We start from the raw sequence: 16,337 nt of genomic DNA on the forward strand, positions 1-16,337 counted from the left end.
AAAGACCTATAGAATTGTAGGTTTAGAGAAAAATATTTTTTTGTTTTTGTTTTTCCCGCAGAAGGGCTAAAAGCTAGATCTTCGTATCTAGGTAGGCCTGCAGTTCATTGCTGCTGAAAGGCTAAGAGTTTTTTTTTTTTTTTGAGGCGGAATCTCGCTCCCTCGCCCAGACTGGAGTGCAATGGCCGGATCTCAGCTCACTGCAAGCTCCGCCTCCCGGGTTTACGCCATTCTCCTGCCTCAGCCTCCCCAGTAGCTGGGACTACAGGCGCCCGCCATCGCGCCCGGCTAGTTTTTTGTATTTTTTAGTAGAGACGGGGTTTCACCATGTTAGCCAGGATGGTCTCGATCTCCTGACCTCGTGATCCGCCCGTCTCGGCCTCCCAAAATGCTGGGATTACAGGCTTGAGCCACCGCGCCCGGCCCAAGGCTAAGAGTTTTAATTAAGGTCTGAGATTTTAAAGTACTACTAGAATCCTACATTAATTAATTAATTAGAGACAGAGTCTTGCTCTGTCACCCAGGCTGGAGTGCAGTGGAGCGCTCTTGGCTCACTACAACCTCTGCCTCCCAGGTTCAAGCGATTCTCACGCCTCAGCATCCGGAGTAGCTGGGAGTACAGCCACTATGCCTAATTTTTTCTTTGTATTTTTGGTAGAGATGGGGTTTCACCACATTGGCCAGGCTGGTCTCCAACTCCTGGCCTCAAGGGTTCTGTCCGCCTCAGCTTCCCAAAGTGCTAGGATTACAGGCATGAGCTACGGCACCTGGCCAGAATCCTAATGAGAGGATGAAACAGTGATGAAATAATAGGGTTTTTAAACTCAGAATTAAGGATAAGTACTGTAATTAAGAATGGGCAAGGCTAATGGGGGTTCTCTTTACGCTAGAGGCAAAAGTGGGAACTAGGCTAAATATTAAGTTTCCACTGTTCCAGGATAAAACCTTCCAGTTGCCTCTGGCACCAGGCTTCACTTAAGGAGCCAAGGGACAGAAGTCCTAATGCTTCTTCTCTGCTATGTGGCACTGGACATGTAAACTCTCTAAACCAGTAAACCAGGAATACTTTATAATAATAATAATCTACGTCATAAAATTGTTGCAAGGATTAAATGCATCAGTGCTAGGTGTTCAATCCAGTGCTGGGAAAAAAAAATTATTGTGTTGTCTTTTCAATAAAAATGCAAGAGGAAGGTCCTATTCAAGTTCCCTACAACTAAGAAGTATTGATTCTACGACAGGTCCATGGAGAAGGAAAGAAAATAAACAGGAAAAGAACAGTGATCTGATTCCTTAATTTGGTTTACTTGTACTGCAGGGTTGTTAAGGAACCAGAGAAAAACAATCAAGTGTTAAAAGGCAAACTCTAAATACTACTGATGGTGTACAGGTGCACATTCTCTATCATATGTGCTCAGGAAAGTAAAAGTCATCTTCCCAATACTCTTAAATCACACAACACTACCTACCTACTGTCATAGCTAGTCTCATTTCTGGGCTTAAAAAAAAAAATCTTTTCAAGTGAGACAGTACATGTGAAGGTTATTTCTAAATAGTAACCCATAATATATGTGTACTACAGTTTTTGCTTCCTTGCTTATTTCATTCTACCAATTCAAATTATTTCCTTTAAGGGTTAGTTCAAGACTTTTCTCATAATTTCAAATCAAATGATCTTTCACTCTTACTAAATTAAAATATTGTTTATTTAGTCTTCTGCCCTCTTACCACATTTATTTATCTAACCTGTAACTGTTCTCCAGTGGTTTCATTTATGAACGTCTTGTCTTGGACTATATACCTTGATGTTGGGGATCAGAGTTTTCAATTTATTTGTGTTTTAACAAGTACCACCTTAACAAGTGTCCCATTAATTACCAAAAGTATTTTAACATTGTGTCAGCCTAAAAGCCTTTCTTAAAAAAGAGCCATCTCACTTCTTATGGTCAATAAAGTCTTAAGAAAATCACTCAATCTCATTTGCAAAATATATATATCTATATAATGTATTTGTACATTAAATAATGTATAATCTCCTCTAAGTTTCTATGTCTTTCTCAGTCTTAGGAAATCATCCTGATCCTCCCTCCTCAGGTGACATACTAATACTCATTATTTGAACTGGTCACATAAAAAACATAAAGACTGCTGGGTGCAGTGGCTCACACCTGTAATCCCAGCACTTCAGGAGGCAGAGGCGGCAGATCATCTAAGGTCAGGAGTTCGAGACCAGCCTGACCAATATGGTGAAACCCCATCTCTACTAAAAAGACAAAATTAGCTGGGCATGGTGGCACATGCCCGGATCCCAGCTACTCGGGAGGCTGAGGCAGGAGAATCGCTTGAACCTGGAAGGCGGAGGTTGTGGTGAGCTGAGATCATGCCACTGCACTCTAGCCTGGGCAACAAGAGCGAAACTCCGTCTCAAACAGAAAAACAAAAAACAAAAAACAAAACCACAAAGATTTATGAAACCCTTTAATGTGTTAGTTTCTGTGTAGATGCTGTAACAGGGAATACAGAAGCATAAAATGGACTTTGCTTTCAAGGAAATTACCTCCTAACAGGAAAAATAAGGCCTAAAAACAAGAAAAGTTAAATAGATAATCTATATAAGAAATGTCACTTCATCAGGGCAGGACTAGCTGCCATTTGAGGAATAAAAATGTCAAGAATGTGGAGGAAGAAGGAATCACAGCAGGCAGGAGTTGCCTGTAAGTTCTGTGGAGGAAAGCTAGCTAAGCCTGGAAGGAGGGTTTACATTTGGATAAGTATACAGAAGACTAGAAGGGCAGGTATTAGGTTGGGAGGATGACATAAGCCAAAGGACAGAGGTAAAAAACTAAACAACATAAGGATGGGTTGGAGGAGACAGCCAACAGGCCTTAAAGCAGAACGAAGTACAATTACGGAGTACCCTGCGTATCAAATCAGGCTAAAGTTCAAGTCAGTGGTTCTCAAACTTTATTCACTACACTCATGTCAAATGATGTTTCACTGTGATTCATTTCAGTAACTGTATCCACATTTTTGGGATGTCATCATCATTTTATAAGGAAGTCTCATAATACTCTGTCTCACCATGACCATTAATGGAGTAAGCCATAAAGGTTTGACCCTGGCATAGATACATATGCAGCTCCTGGAATATTAGGTAAAATTCCATGCATTCCTTTTTTGTTCATGTAAATTCTAATTTATATTAAAGAAAAGCAAATTATATCATCTACAAACCTGTGTTCACTACTACAGAGTTACTTAGGAAACACTTAACCAATCTAGATGCTGCTCTTGAAGACTACTACTTAAGGTAATGTTGATGTTACAATGGGGAGTAAGATTTTGACGGTACTATTTTAAGAGGATTCATTTGGAAAGATGGACTGATAGAAGAACATGAAGTCAGATAAACCAAGAAGCTTCTTCAGCCATCCAGGTATGATGAAGTGACAAGAAGTCAGGTGGTAAAGATTGTGGAAAAGAAGCCACAGATGCAAGACATATCAAAATGGAAAAACTGCTTGGATATTCAGTGGACTGAACAGAGGACTACAAAATAGGAAGACAAGGCCAGGTGTGGAGGCTCATGCTTGTGATCCCAGCACTTTGGGAAGCTGAGGTGGGAGGATCACTTGAGGCCAGGAGGTTGAGACCAGTCTGTACAACATACCAAGACCCCATCTCTACAAAAAATAAAAAAATTAGCTGGGCATAGTGGTGTGTGTCCGTAGTCCCAGCTACTTGGGAGGTTGAGGCATGAGGATCATTTCAGCACAGGAGTAAGGCTGAAGTGAGCCTTGATTGCGCCACTGTACTCCAGCCGTGGTGACAGAGTAAGACTTTGTTTTGCGGTGGGGGGGCGGTTTGTGGAGAGTATTGAGGGGGGTGAAGAGTCAAACATAATTCTAAACATGTAGGATGGGCTGGGTGCAATGGCTCACAACTGTAACTCTAGCACTTTGGGACACTTTGGGAGGCTGAGGCGGGAGGATCACTGGAGCCCAGGAGTTTGAGACCAGCCTTGGCTACATAGTGAGACCCCTCCCACCATCCTTCAAAAAAAGTAGCTTGGCGTGGTGGCACACACCCGTAGTTCCAGCTACTAGGGAAGCTAAGGTGGACAGATCACTGAACCCAGGAAGTTGAGGCTGCAGTGAGCCATGATTGTGCCACTGCATGCCAATCTGGGCTATATAGAGCAAGACCCTGTCTCAAAAAAAAAAAAAAAAAAAGATGTAAACTATATATAGGAAAATAGAAACAGAAACAGAGGAATGATGATGGAGAATAAATTTAGGTTTCAAATGGAAGAAATGACAAGTTTGATTTCAATAATTTTGAGTATGAAGTCACAAGAGATCATTGCAGCACTGGATTTGAGAAAAGAACAGGACAAAAGACCTGAACACAAAAAGAACTAAGTTGATAGCTGGAAATCTTTAAGAAGAAGGTATAAAAACAAGAGTCAAGGGTTTGGGACTAAATTTTGAAATTTATGTCTCTCTAATCTTCAGCAGCAGTTATTGATTGTAGCACTGTTTTTCTTTTAAAAATTTTTATTTTTGACCACTTATCCAAATTCTGTGTAGCACTGTTTTTTTTTGAGACAGAGTCTCGTTCTGTCGCCTAGGCTGGAGTGCAGTGGCGTGATCTTGGCTCACTGCAACCTCTGCCTCCCAAATTCAAGCGATTCTCCTGCCTCAGCCTCCCGAGTAGCTGGGATTGCAGGCATGCATCACCATGCCTGCTTAATTTTTGTATTTTTAGTAGAGATGGGATTTCACCATGTTTGCCAGGCTGGTCTCGAACTCCTGACCTCAGGTGATCCGCCTGCCTTGGCCTCCCAAAGCGCTGGGATTGCAAGCTATGCAGCATTGTTTTTATAGCAAAACACTGAACCAACTAAACGTCTAACCACAAGAGACAGGTTGGTTAGTAAATCGCTGTAATTCTATAGATAGAATGTTATGCAGATTTCTGCATACTTATATGAAATGATCTCCAAGATTCACTATGAAAAAAGGGAGATACAGCTATAATATACTCCTTTTTGGGTAAAGAAAAAGTAGGGGAAATAACATATTTAGAAAGAACATGAGAATGTTATTTCTTATTCAAAATAATACACTTTTAAATGTCTAACAAAAAAAACGTTTTAATAGATCTTCACACCAAGTAGTATTACTATATAGGTAAAATAGTGAACCTGCATCACTGTCACTGCTCCGTAAGTCACAGCTGTCCAATAGATAGAGCCGACCATTATTCCTGCTGCAGCAAATGGACAGGCTTTTGAGATCAGTCTATCTGCAAGATCCAAGACGTAAACCACTGGACCTATAACACAAAGAAAAGAAGTAAAGGTTCAACACAGGGTGGACTTTTAAAATGACTAGTTTGATGTTTTCTATAGATCTAAAATACCTTCCCCTCAAAAAGAGACAGGGTCTCACTTTGTCACCCAGATTATAGTGCAGTGGCATGATTATAGCTCACTATAGCCTCAAACTTCTGGGTTCAAGTGATCCTCTTGCCTTGGTCTCCCAAAATGTTGGGATTACAGGCATGAGCCACTACACTCAGCCTAAAATACTTTCATGAAGTTGGACGTTTAGATGCTTTAGAAATAACTGTTATAAATTTGATGGGAACCCAGACTAGAATAGTTTAGAATTTCTCAGTCATTTGCACGAATAGCTAAATATTACTTCATAAATTCTCGCAAACAGCCTCCTCAAATTTTTATCTTTATTACTGAACCTAAAATTAGAGTCTCAAATATAGTTGCTTCTTATAAATAGTCCTCTCACTTTCATCTCTTAATCATACTGGCCACGGTGAAATGGTCATCTCAGCTTGCTTTTCTCATCAAATTCCTGGCAACAATTAGATTCTCTCGTATTTGGTAAGAATATCATTTCTCTGACTTCACTCACTGTATACCTTGATACAGTATATAAACGTAACCAGGGCCATTATCTTGTGTTTATATAAAGCCAATTTATCTCTCTTTGATTTTCAATATGCTGTATTTAATTGAATATTATTCTCTAACAAATTTCTTTTTATGATTATGAAGCCAGTTTTTATAGCATTCCAACAGCTGTATGTGCCAATTGTGCTTCTATTATTATATGCTTACTCTGAAATCTGATTACTACTTCCTTCTGGAAGTTATTTGGAAACGCAGCATTTGGAGGTATTCTGACTACCACTAAGCCCAATATAATTTAGCTCCAGAATTTTCCAGAAGAATGGAAGGGTCTCAGCCCTGACTTAAAGGCCAAATATAACTGAATATCTAAGTTTATTTATTTATTATCTTTATTTTTTTTTTTGAGATGGAGTCTCACTCTGTCCCCCAGGCTGGAGTGCAATGGTGCAATCTTGGCTCACCGCAACCTCCACCTCTTGGGTTCAAGCAGTTTTCCTGCCTCAGCGTCCTGAGTAGCTGGGATTATAGGCGTCTGCCACCATGCCTGGCTAATTTTTGTATTTTTAGTACAGATGGGGTTTCACCATGTTGGTCAGGCTGGTCTTGAATTCTTGACCTCAGGTGATCCACCCGCCTCAGCCTCCCAAAGTGCTGGGATTACAGGTGTGAGCCATCGCACCCGGCCAGCTATTTATTTATTTATTTTTTGAGACGGAGTCTCGCTCTGTCACCCAGGCTGGAGTGCAGTGGCCGGATCTCAGCTCACTGCAAGCTCTGCCTCCCGGGTTTACGCCATTCTCCTGCCTCAGCCTCCGGAGTAGCTGGGACTACAGGCGCCCGCCACCTCGCCCGGCTAGTTTTTTGTATTTTTTCGTAGAGACGGGGTTTCACCGGGTTAGCCAGGATGGTCTCGATCTCCTGACCTCGTGATCCGCCCGTCTCGGCCTCCCAAAGTGCTGGGATTATAGGCTTGAGCCACCGCGCCTGGCCCTATTGATTTATTTTTGAGATGGAATCTCACTGTGTCACCCAGCCTGGGGTACAATGGCAGGATCTCGGCTCACTGCACCCTCCGCCTCCTGGGCTCAAGTGATCCTTCTGCCTCAGCCTCCCAGGTAGCTGGGATTACAGGCATGCACCACCATGGCCAACTAATTTTTGTATTTTTAGTAGAGATGGGGTTTCACCCTGTTGGCCAGGTTGGTCTCGAACTCCTGACCTCAGGTGATCCATCCACCTCAGCCTCCCAAAGTGCTGGGATTACAGGCATGAGCCACTGTATCTGGCCCTAAGTTTATTTTTTCAATTTAATTTTTAATTTTTTTTTTTGAGACAGAGTTTTGCTCTGTTGTCCACGCTGGAGTGCAGTGGTGCAATCTCAGCTCACTGCAATCTCCACCTCCTGGGTTCAAGTGATTCTCCTGTCTCAGCCTCCCAAGTAGCTGAGATTACAGGTGTGTGTGAGCCACCAAAAAAATATGAAAACGTCTTAGAAACGTATAACAATTATTACCTACCTTCTGGGAACTTATAATCTAAAGGCAGAAGCTATACACAAAAACAGTTTATTTTCTCTATACAAATAAATTAACATAGGATTCTGATGATAAAATAATTAAACAGGTAAGAACAAAGCATCCATCTATGGAGCCTCTGATCAAGACTCCCTGCTGATCACTGGAGCCAATAATATCACTATGTCACTGTATGAAGACAGACTATACATTGTAAAGTAGAAAGAACATTAGAAGAGATGTCAAAGGAACTGTCATTTATCATACATATAACATATTTACTTATTACTGTCAAGCTCTAACTTACATAACATTTAAAACAATGATAAGGTGTCTTTCGGGACCAGAGAGATGAAACAAGTCTAATTCAGTGCACACCAACTCTACATCCTCTAATAAATAGCATTTCTTGAGGGTCTACATGAGACTGTGTGCTGTGCCACAGGCATTACATGCATCATTATTTAATCTCAGAATATAGTGCTGAATTCTCATAACATACAAATTTGCTGGGTTAAGTTTGTAACTCCCTCAGAAAGCACAATAAAAGTCATCTTAGTCACCAAAGATCCCTCAAATGCTGGTAGTAGAAGTTAAAGACAATAGGTATATATAAAACCTCAGCACTTCAACCTTTGTATCGATTGATAATTAGATTTTTTTCTTTTTTTCTTTTGAGATAGGGTCTTGCTCTGTCACCCACACTAGAGTACAGTGGCGTGCTTATGGCTCACTGCAGCCTTGACCTCCCCAGCTCAAGCGAGCCTCCCACCTCAGCGCCCCAAGTAGCTGGGACCACAGATGTGCACCACCATGCTTGGCTAATTTTATTTATTTAAATTTTTTTTTTTTTTTGGTAGAGACGGGGTCTCCTGTGTTCCCCAGGCTGGTCTGGAACTCCTAGGCTCAAGCAATCCTCCCACTTCAGTCTCCCAAAGTGCTAGGATTACAGGCATGAGCCACCATGCCTGGCCTAGTAATTTTTTAATCAGAAAACTGAAGCCATAAAAGAACATTTACCAACTCCCTCCAGCACATGTACCCATCAACCAATATCCCACCGAGCTGAAGTCAGTCCCTTCGCTTATGCACTAGATGGTTCTATCCCCTCGGCAACTCAAGGCCACAGCTCCAGCAATTCTCTCCCACTCTCCTATGTAATTTCTCCCTGCTCTTTACTGGCTCCTCATCAAACAAACATGCTATTATTTCTTCTGTGTTAAAAAAAAAATTTTAAACCAAATTTTTTCTTGAGCCTTTTTGCCCCACTGCTTCATTTCATTGCTCCCTTTGCAATGAAATTCCCCTGAAGAATTGCAGTTCTTTTTTTTTTTTTTTGAGACAGAGTCTTGCTCTTGTTGCCCAGGGTGGAGTGCAACAGCACGATCTCGGCTCACCGCAACCTCTGCCTCCTGGGTTCAAGTGATTCTCCTGCCTCAGCCTCCTCAGTGGCTGGGATTACAGTCATGTGCCACCAAGCCTGGCTAATTTTGTATTTTTAGTAGAGACAGCGTTTCTCCATGTTTGTCAGGTTGGTCTTGAACTCCTGACCTCACGTGATCCGCCCGCCTCAGCCTCCTGAAGTTCTGGGATTACAGGCGTGAGCCACCGCGCCCAGCCCTCTATCTGATACTCTCGTTTTGAACCCACTTCACCACAACTGCTTATCAAGGTCACTAACAACTTCCATTTAGCCAAATCTAATCTCAGTTTTCCTCTTCTTTGGCTTATCCTGAACTTTTATTTTATTTTTTTTTTTGAGACAGAGTCTCACTCTGTCACCCAGGCGGGAGTGCAATGGCGTCATCTTGGCTCACTGCAACCTCCACCTCCTGGGGTCAAGCAGTCCTCTTCTTCAGTCTCCCAAGTAGCTGGGACTACAGGTGTGCACCACCACGCCTGGCTAACCTCTGTATGTTTTGCAGAGATGAGGTTTTGCTACGTTGCCTAGGCTGGTCTTAAACTCTTAGGCTCAAGCGATCTGCCCACCTTGGCCTTCCAAAGTGCTGGGATTACAGGAGTGAGCCACTGGACCAAGCCGAGAACATCTCTCGTTTTTCTTTCTGTCTCACTACTCGTTTTTCAGTCTCCTTTGCTGGTTCTTCCTCTTTTTTCCTTTTTCTTTTTAGACATGGAGTCTCACTATATTGTCCAGGCTGACTTCAAACTGCTGGCTGAAGTGATCCTCCCATCTAAGCCTCTTGAGTAGCTAAGACTACAGGTGTGTGCCACCATGCCCCTTCCTCCTCTTCTTGACCTAAGTGAAGCCCAACTTACGAACCCCTACTTCATCACACTCCCCATTTGATTACCTTGCTCTATTTTTCTTTTTCCCAAAGCACTTATCACCTAACATACCCTAATTTACCTATTAATTATATTTCCACTTACTATAACAGAGGTTGGGAAACTAGGGGCTATATGCTAAATTCAGACATCTGTCTGTTTTTGTAAATTAAGTTTTATTGGAACATGGGCACATGCAAAGTCTAAAATATTTACTATCTGGTCCTTTACAGAAAGGTGTGCTGATCTTTGCATCTGAAAATAAGCTCCAGGCCGGGCATGGTGGCTTGCGCCTGTAATCCCATCACTTTGGGAGGCCGAGGTGGGTGGATCACCTGAGGTCAGGAGTTTGAGACCAGCCTGACTAACATGGTGAAACCCATCTCTACTAAAAATACGATCAGCCAGGTGTGGTGACATGCGCCTGTAATCCCAGCTACTCAGGAGGCTGAGGCAGGGGAATGGCTAGAACCCGGGAGACGGAGGTTGCAGTGAGTTGAGATGGCGCCATTGCACTCCAGCTTGGGCAACAAGAGCGAAACTCCCATCTCAAAACAAAACAAAACAAAACGAAACACCACAAAACAAAAACTCCAAAGGGAAAATGATGTTTTGATAATTGATCTATCTCAAGTTCCTATTACTCTCAATCATTTGTTGAACTGAATTATCTTGTATTTGGAACTACCTACTGATGGAATAAAGCAATATAATTCCTTAAAAAAAAATTCAAATATTTGAATGAAAGCATAATTCTTAAAATATAACCCATGACTATTACTTTTATCTATCATGAACAGTGACAACCTACAGATGTTTGAATTGTTTTTCTTGTTTTTCCTCGGAAGATCTCAGAAGGTTCTAACCTAAGCTCAATTTTCTTCCTACATCATTGGGTGTGAATTCTTTTGTATCAGAAAAAATTTTTTTTCATATTTCTTCTTTGGAAATTTTCTACTCATCTCTTGTGTTATAGGCAAAAGATGTACCAGATAAAATGGAGGCACAGGCTGCATTTTATAGCACCTAATTCTAGTTTTTCTGACAAAATTCTGTCTTGGCTTTTCTCTTAAGTTTACTTTGTCTAAACCTCTTAAGGCTTTTCTGGACACTAGTCTAAGATTAGCTTAATATTTAAAAGAAAAGATAAATGCCTAGTGCTAAGCATACCATTAGAATAATAAACTGCCACCCAGGGGAGGTATTTCTGAGAGCTAAAGATTATCTGGCAAGCTATTTGGTAAGAACAATCACTGAAATCTTTTGGATGACAGTCCCTAATTGATACTCTTCTTATGAAGTTTATGTGCTACTATCTCGTGACTTGGGCTCAGGGGTCGTAAACTTAGGAAAAAAGCAACAGTTACTAGATTCTTATTGCTGTCAGATTACATCACAAAAAGTTACGGGAAGTGGAAAAAGGCAAGACAGCAGCCTTTGAAAACCTTAATTCTGGTGTAGAGGAAGAACTATAATAAATCTATCTTACAAGTTAAATATATAAGGGCGTAAGAAAGTTTCAATATTTTCAAAAGGCATTATTGAATTTTTAATGCCTTAGTGTGCCTCAACACTTACGTTTCCAATAGCACCGTGTTTACACAATGAATGGCAACTGAAGCTTTGTATAAATATTAAGTTTAAAAAATCTATTAATTTAAAGGGTACCAGAGAAGCTTGCAATTAGCAAGGAAACTATTACTTCTTTTGGATAATAAAGAGGCTTTTGTAAAGAGAACTACACCCTAATATTCTGGGTAAATTCAAGTTTTCACATTTCAGATGTAAATGACATCAAAAAGTGAGCTGAGAACTACTGGGGCTTTTAAGTCTATGTCTAATAAAAAAGGAGTAATCAGTTTTGTCTGGCAGACATAGCAAACAAAAGTAGATTTTTGCTGCCACTGTAATATAAATTAAAATTTATGTTTTGGCTGCTACAGGTACTCCTTGGAAGTTAAGAAGTCAATGATGCCGAGTGCGGTGGCTCACGCCTGTAATCCCAGCACTTTGGGAGGCTGAGACGGGCAGATCACGAGGTCAGGAGATCGAGACCATCCTGGCTAACACGGTGAAACCCCGTCTCTACTAAAATACAAAAAAAATTAGCCGGGCGTGGTGGCGGGCGCCTGTAGTCCCAGCTACTTAGAGGCTGAGGCCGGAGAATGTCGTGAACCCGGGAGGCAGAGCTTGCAGTGAGCCGAGATTGCGCCACTGCACTCTCGGCATTCTAGCGTGGGAGACAGAGCAAGACTCCGCCTCCAAAAAAAAAAAAAAAAGAAGTAAATGATTGAAGGGCAGGTAGGTAATACTTAATGTTCAATATTTGCTGGCATTGCTTGTAATAACACCCAGAACTCCTAGAGGCTAGTCAACTGAAGCTGCTGGAGTGGAGAAGAAACAAATAAATATGTAACTGGTTATGATCAATTAGTTGTAAATACCAATGCACTTGGACTGGCAGAGAAACATAATTCTATACTTTGTTGTATGAAAGTTTCTAACACAGAACATGATTTAATGAGCATAAGCAGGTACTTTACAAGACAACCTGGTATAAGTTCCTGAGAAGATAAGTTCCTTCTGTTAAGTGGCCAATAATTTATAAAAGAGATTCAACAAGCAAGACAGACTGCTCACAGAAGCCACTCAAGTTCCCATGTTTTTTCTGTTTGCTTTTTGCTTTGCATTGAACTGATTTCGACTTACTCCAAACTCAAATGCCAACTTTCTTTTGAGACAGAGTTTCGCTCTATAGCCCAGGCTGGAGTGCAGTGGCGTGATGTTGGCTCATGCCAACCTTTGCCTCCCGGGTTCAAGCGATTCTCCCACCTTAGCCTCCCAAGTAGCTAGGAATACAGGTACATGCCACCACACCTAGCTAATTTTTTTATTTTTATTTTTAGTGGAGATGGGGTTTTGCCACATCACCCAGGCTGGTCTAGAACTTCTGGTCTCAAATGATCCACCCACCTCGGCATCCCAAAGTGATGGGATTACAGGCGTGAGGCACTGTACTTGGCCGTCAAATGGCAACTTTCTAAAGCTAACACACCAACGCCATTTTCAGAGCCATCCAGAAGTGAAGAAGTTTGAGGCCACTGATAGTTTAACAATATAAACTTTGATCCTTGCTCCAACTCTTTTTGCTACATGTGTGGAATGTCCTGTCCCTACTTTAAATCTGTATAAAAACCCAACTTCTCAGCAAAGACTAACCTAACTCGATAGAGGCTGACTACCCCACCCTGTCCATGTCCCATGAGGCTTCCTTTACATACTACCCCACAAAATACACTTACCCCTTTGCTTGTGCATAATGTTAGTACTTTATGTTCTTGTTCAATGTTTGTTCAGTTGTCTCAGTATCCTTTATGTCTGTCCATGTCAGCATCATCTTAGACTGAAAACTCCCAGGGGACAGGGGCCATGTCTGTTTAACTCGTTTTGTACAGTGCCTAGGACAGAACCATGTACAGATAGGTGCTTAAAAAATGCTTTTTAATGATGATTGGCATCACTCTCAAGGACCCTCTAGGCCACAGCTATCTTAGCACATGGTACTTGGCAGTATCGGGCACTTTGGCCTGTTCTACAAGGCACTGGAATATAATGGCACAGGACCTAGCCACAGTACTCTGTGGCCAGTACTTGACTCAATCCGTTGTTAAATGGACATTTTAAGGAAAAAAAAAAAAAAAGAAAAGGAAGTATTAGTTATATGGTCCCAAGCCAACAAATGTGAATTTTATTGACGATATCAAGTAATACAACAAACTTGATTAAAAGTATGTGGGAGGCCAGGCGCGGTGGCTCACGCCTGTAATCCTAGCACTTTGGGAGGCTGAGGCAGGCAGATCACAAGGTCAAGAGATTGAGACCATCCTGGCCAACATGGTGAAACCCCATCTGTACTAAAAATAAAAAAATTAGCTGGGCATGGTGGCGTGTGCCTGTAATCCCAGCTACTCAAGAGGCTGAGGTAGCAGAAACACTTGAACCTGGGAGGCAGAGGTTGCAGTGAGCCAAGATTGCGCCATTGCACTCTAGTCTGGGCAACAAGAGCAAAACTCCGTCTCAAAAAAAAAAAAAAGTATGTGGGAATCCTAATGAGATAGTAAAGAGTTTTACCTCTTTCTCTAGCATTCCCCACTGTTTTAAACACTACACTTTGGAGGCTAGGTCCAAGAGCCCCAGACAAGCTTATGTAAATTTCATCTTTGATTCACTGCTCTGCTGGTGGTTTGAGATTTTACCATCTTTATGTAAGAACAAACACCCTCCAAACTTACGCTGTAAGTTACTTTGCTTAATAACAAAAGGTTAATCATTAGTTTGTAAAGAAGGGATATGTTCTCGGACAACTTTTTAGATAACTAAGTTAATTATATATATTTTATTGTAGAAATGGTATCTTGCTATGTTGCCCAGGCTGGTCTCAAACTCTTGGCTTCAGGTGATTGGCGTCCCAAAGTACTGGTATCATAGGCATGAGACACCATGCCTGGTCCAAAATAGTATCTGACAAAAAAAAAAAAAAAAGCCCACAGACAAACCAACTAACCCAAACAACCCTGAAGAATAAAGATTTAAGGTCAAAGCAGATGAGTGATTATATATATACATATATATGATTATATATAAAAATATATGGTACATAGCTATATATGACATATCTATATATTCATATATTACATTTCCATGATTAATCACTGAAGATCACCACAGTAGTTCCTTATGATTACATAACTTATGCCAAAGGAAATTTTAAATTTATACTCATAAAATAATAGCCTACAGAATACTTGTGAGCTGTAAGATGAACTACTAAGTACTTATTAAGCACCTACTGTAAACACATTTTACTATGTATTAAAATAAATGTAAATTATATTTAACACACTAGCTGCTGCCCCCTAGGAGTCTACAATCTAGTTAGGGACAAACAATATACATAAAACAACTGAAAACTTTTAAGGCAAAATTAATAAAGATATGATAGTATGGTACAAACTGTACAGATGAATGTTAAGAAAATTTTAGGTAAAGATTATATAGGGGGTAAGGATACAAAGAGTTTTTAAAAATTGCTCTTTGTTTTTTTTTAAATAAATGAATCTTGACCTAAACTTGAAGTCTCTGATGTGAAAAGAAGGCCAATTCCAAGTGAAGAAGAAAAAGCACAACTGAATCAAGGCAAAACTAAGCAGGCATGCTAAGAGCCTTCCAACTGGAAGTGAAAGACTTTGTTGAAAAAAATCACCACCGCCACCACCACCACCACCACCACCACCATCAATCATCCTTTATTAACACATAAAAACAACTGGCAGCACTATGTACATACTACATATATGCCAGTTAACTATATAACCCACTGTCTTTTTTTCTTTAAGCATATGTATACTTTTCACATTTTCCATGATGATAATATAATTGTTCTTATTAATAAGAAAAGCTGTATTTTAGACAAGAACAATGAGTTATAAACTTCAGGTAACCATTATCCTGAGGAAGGTAACCTGACATTACCACTGAATTTTCTTCTTCCCTGTATATGAGAAGCTTGTGTATTAGGCTCATTAGGCTGTAACAAAACAAGGTGGGTAAGGATTAGGTTGGGTCTGCTGTGTCAACTGGAACAAAGTGCCATCTCTGGGCCTGAATTTCTGCATCTGTACAATGAAGGTGTTATGTATATCAGAGTTTTGTAAAAATTAAAACAATTCACATGAAGCTCTCAGTACTTAATGTTATGTAGTAACAATCTATGTCCGCTATTATTTCTTCCAGTTTTAAACTGTATGGTCACCCCAAAATGGCAAACGATGTTAAACATGATAGGACAGTGGAGTAGAATGCATAATCAAAGACAGGAGATGTCTGAGAAAAATTCTGTGGTATATAGCTCTGGAATAAAAATAAGACAATTTCAGGAAATCTTCAGGTGAGAAAAAAAGAATAGGTGCCCTTTTCCTTAAAGATCCAGGGCAAGGAGCAAAGGAAGGAGTCAATGGAGCCAAGAAATCTGGAAATGTAAAGGCAGAATGAAGACATCAAGATAATTTAGATTCTGTAAAGAGCAGTTATCTTCCGCTCCTTTTAAAAAAAATGGTATAATTATGTTTTGGACCTGTAATTCAGCTACTTGTATTCATATACGGTGTGTACCCAGAAAGTCTCACACTGTTGAAAGATACTTCTAAAAACTAATCTACTTTTAAGACTTAGGGAGCAAGACCAAACATGATCCAGCAGTAACACAAGAAACTCTTATTCTGAAGGTATCCTAGTCATTTGCCTCATAAGAAGGTATACCAATGACGGTTACAAAAGACTAAATGAAGGGCCAGGCATGGTGGCTCATGCCTGTAATCCCAGCACTTTTGGAGGCCAAGGTGGGTGAATCACCTGAGGTCAGGAGTTCAAGACCAGCCTAGCCAAACTAGTGAAACCCCGTCTCTAATAAAAATACAAAAGTTAGCTGAGCGTGGTGGTGGGAGCCTGTAATTCCAGTTACTCGGGAGGCTGAGGCAGGAGAATCACTTGAACCCAGGAGGCGGAGGCTGCAGTGAGTTGAGATGGCGCCATTGCACTCCAGC

At 40.8% G+C, this 16,337-nt stretch overlaps 1 protein-coding gene across 1 annotated transcript in view; it reads right to left on the bottom strand.

The window, feature by feature from the left end:
* Positions 1-16,337, bottom strand: part of MARCH5 (membrane-associated ring finger (C3HC4) 5) — a 60,583-nt gene that overhangs the window by 7,928 nt on the left and 36,318 nt on the right. The window contains exon 3 of the mRNA XM_011947843.1: positions 5,207-5,337. Within this exon, the coding sequence (XP_011803233.1) occupies positions 5,207-5,337 (131 nt within the window). The remainder of the gene's footprint in view (positions 1-5,206; positions 5,338-16,337) is intronic.

The sequence above is a fragment of the Colobus angolensis genome, unplaced genomic scaffold, assembly GCF_000951035.1.
Source record: "Colobus angolensis palliatus isolate OR3802 unplaced genomic scaffold, Cang.pa_1.0 Scaffold270, whole genome shotgun sequence".
In the NCBI taxonomy this organism is placed as follows: domain Eukaryota; kingdom Metazoa; phylum Chordata; class Mammalia; order Primates; family Cercopithecidae; genus Colobus; species Colobus angolensis.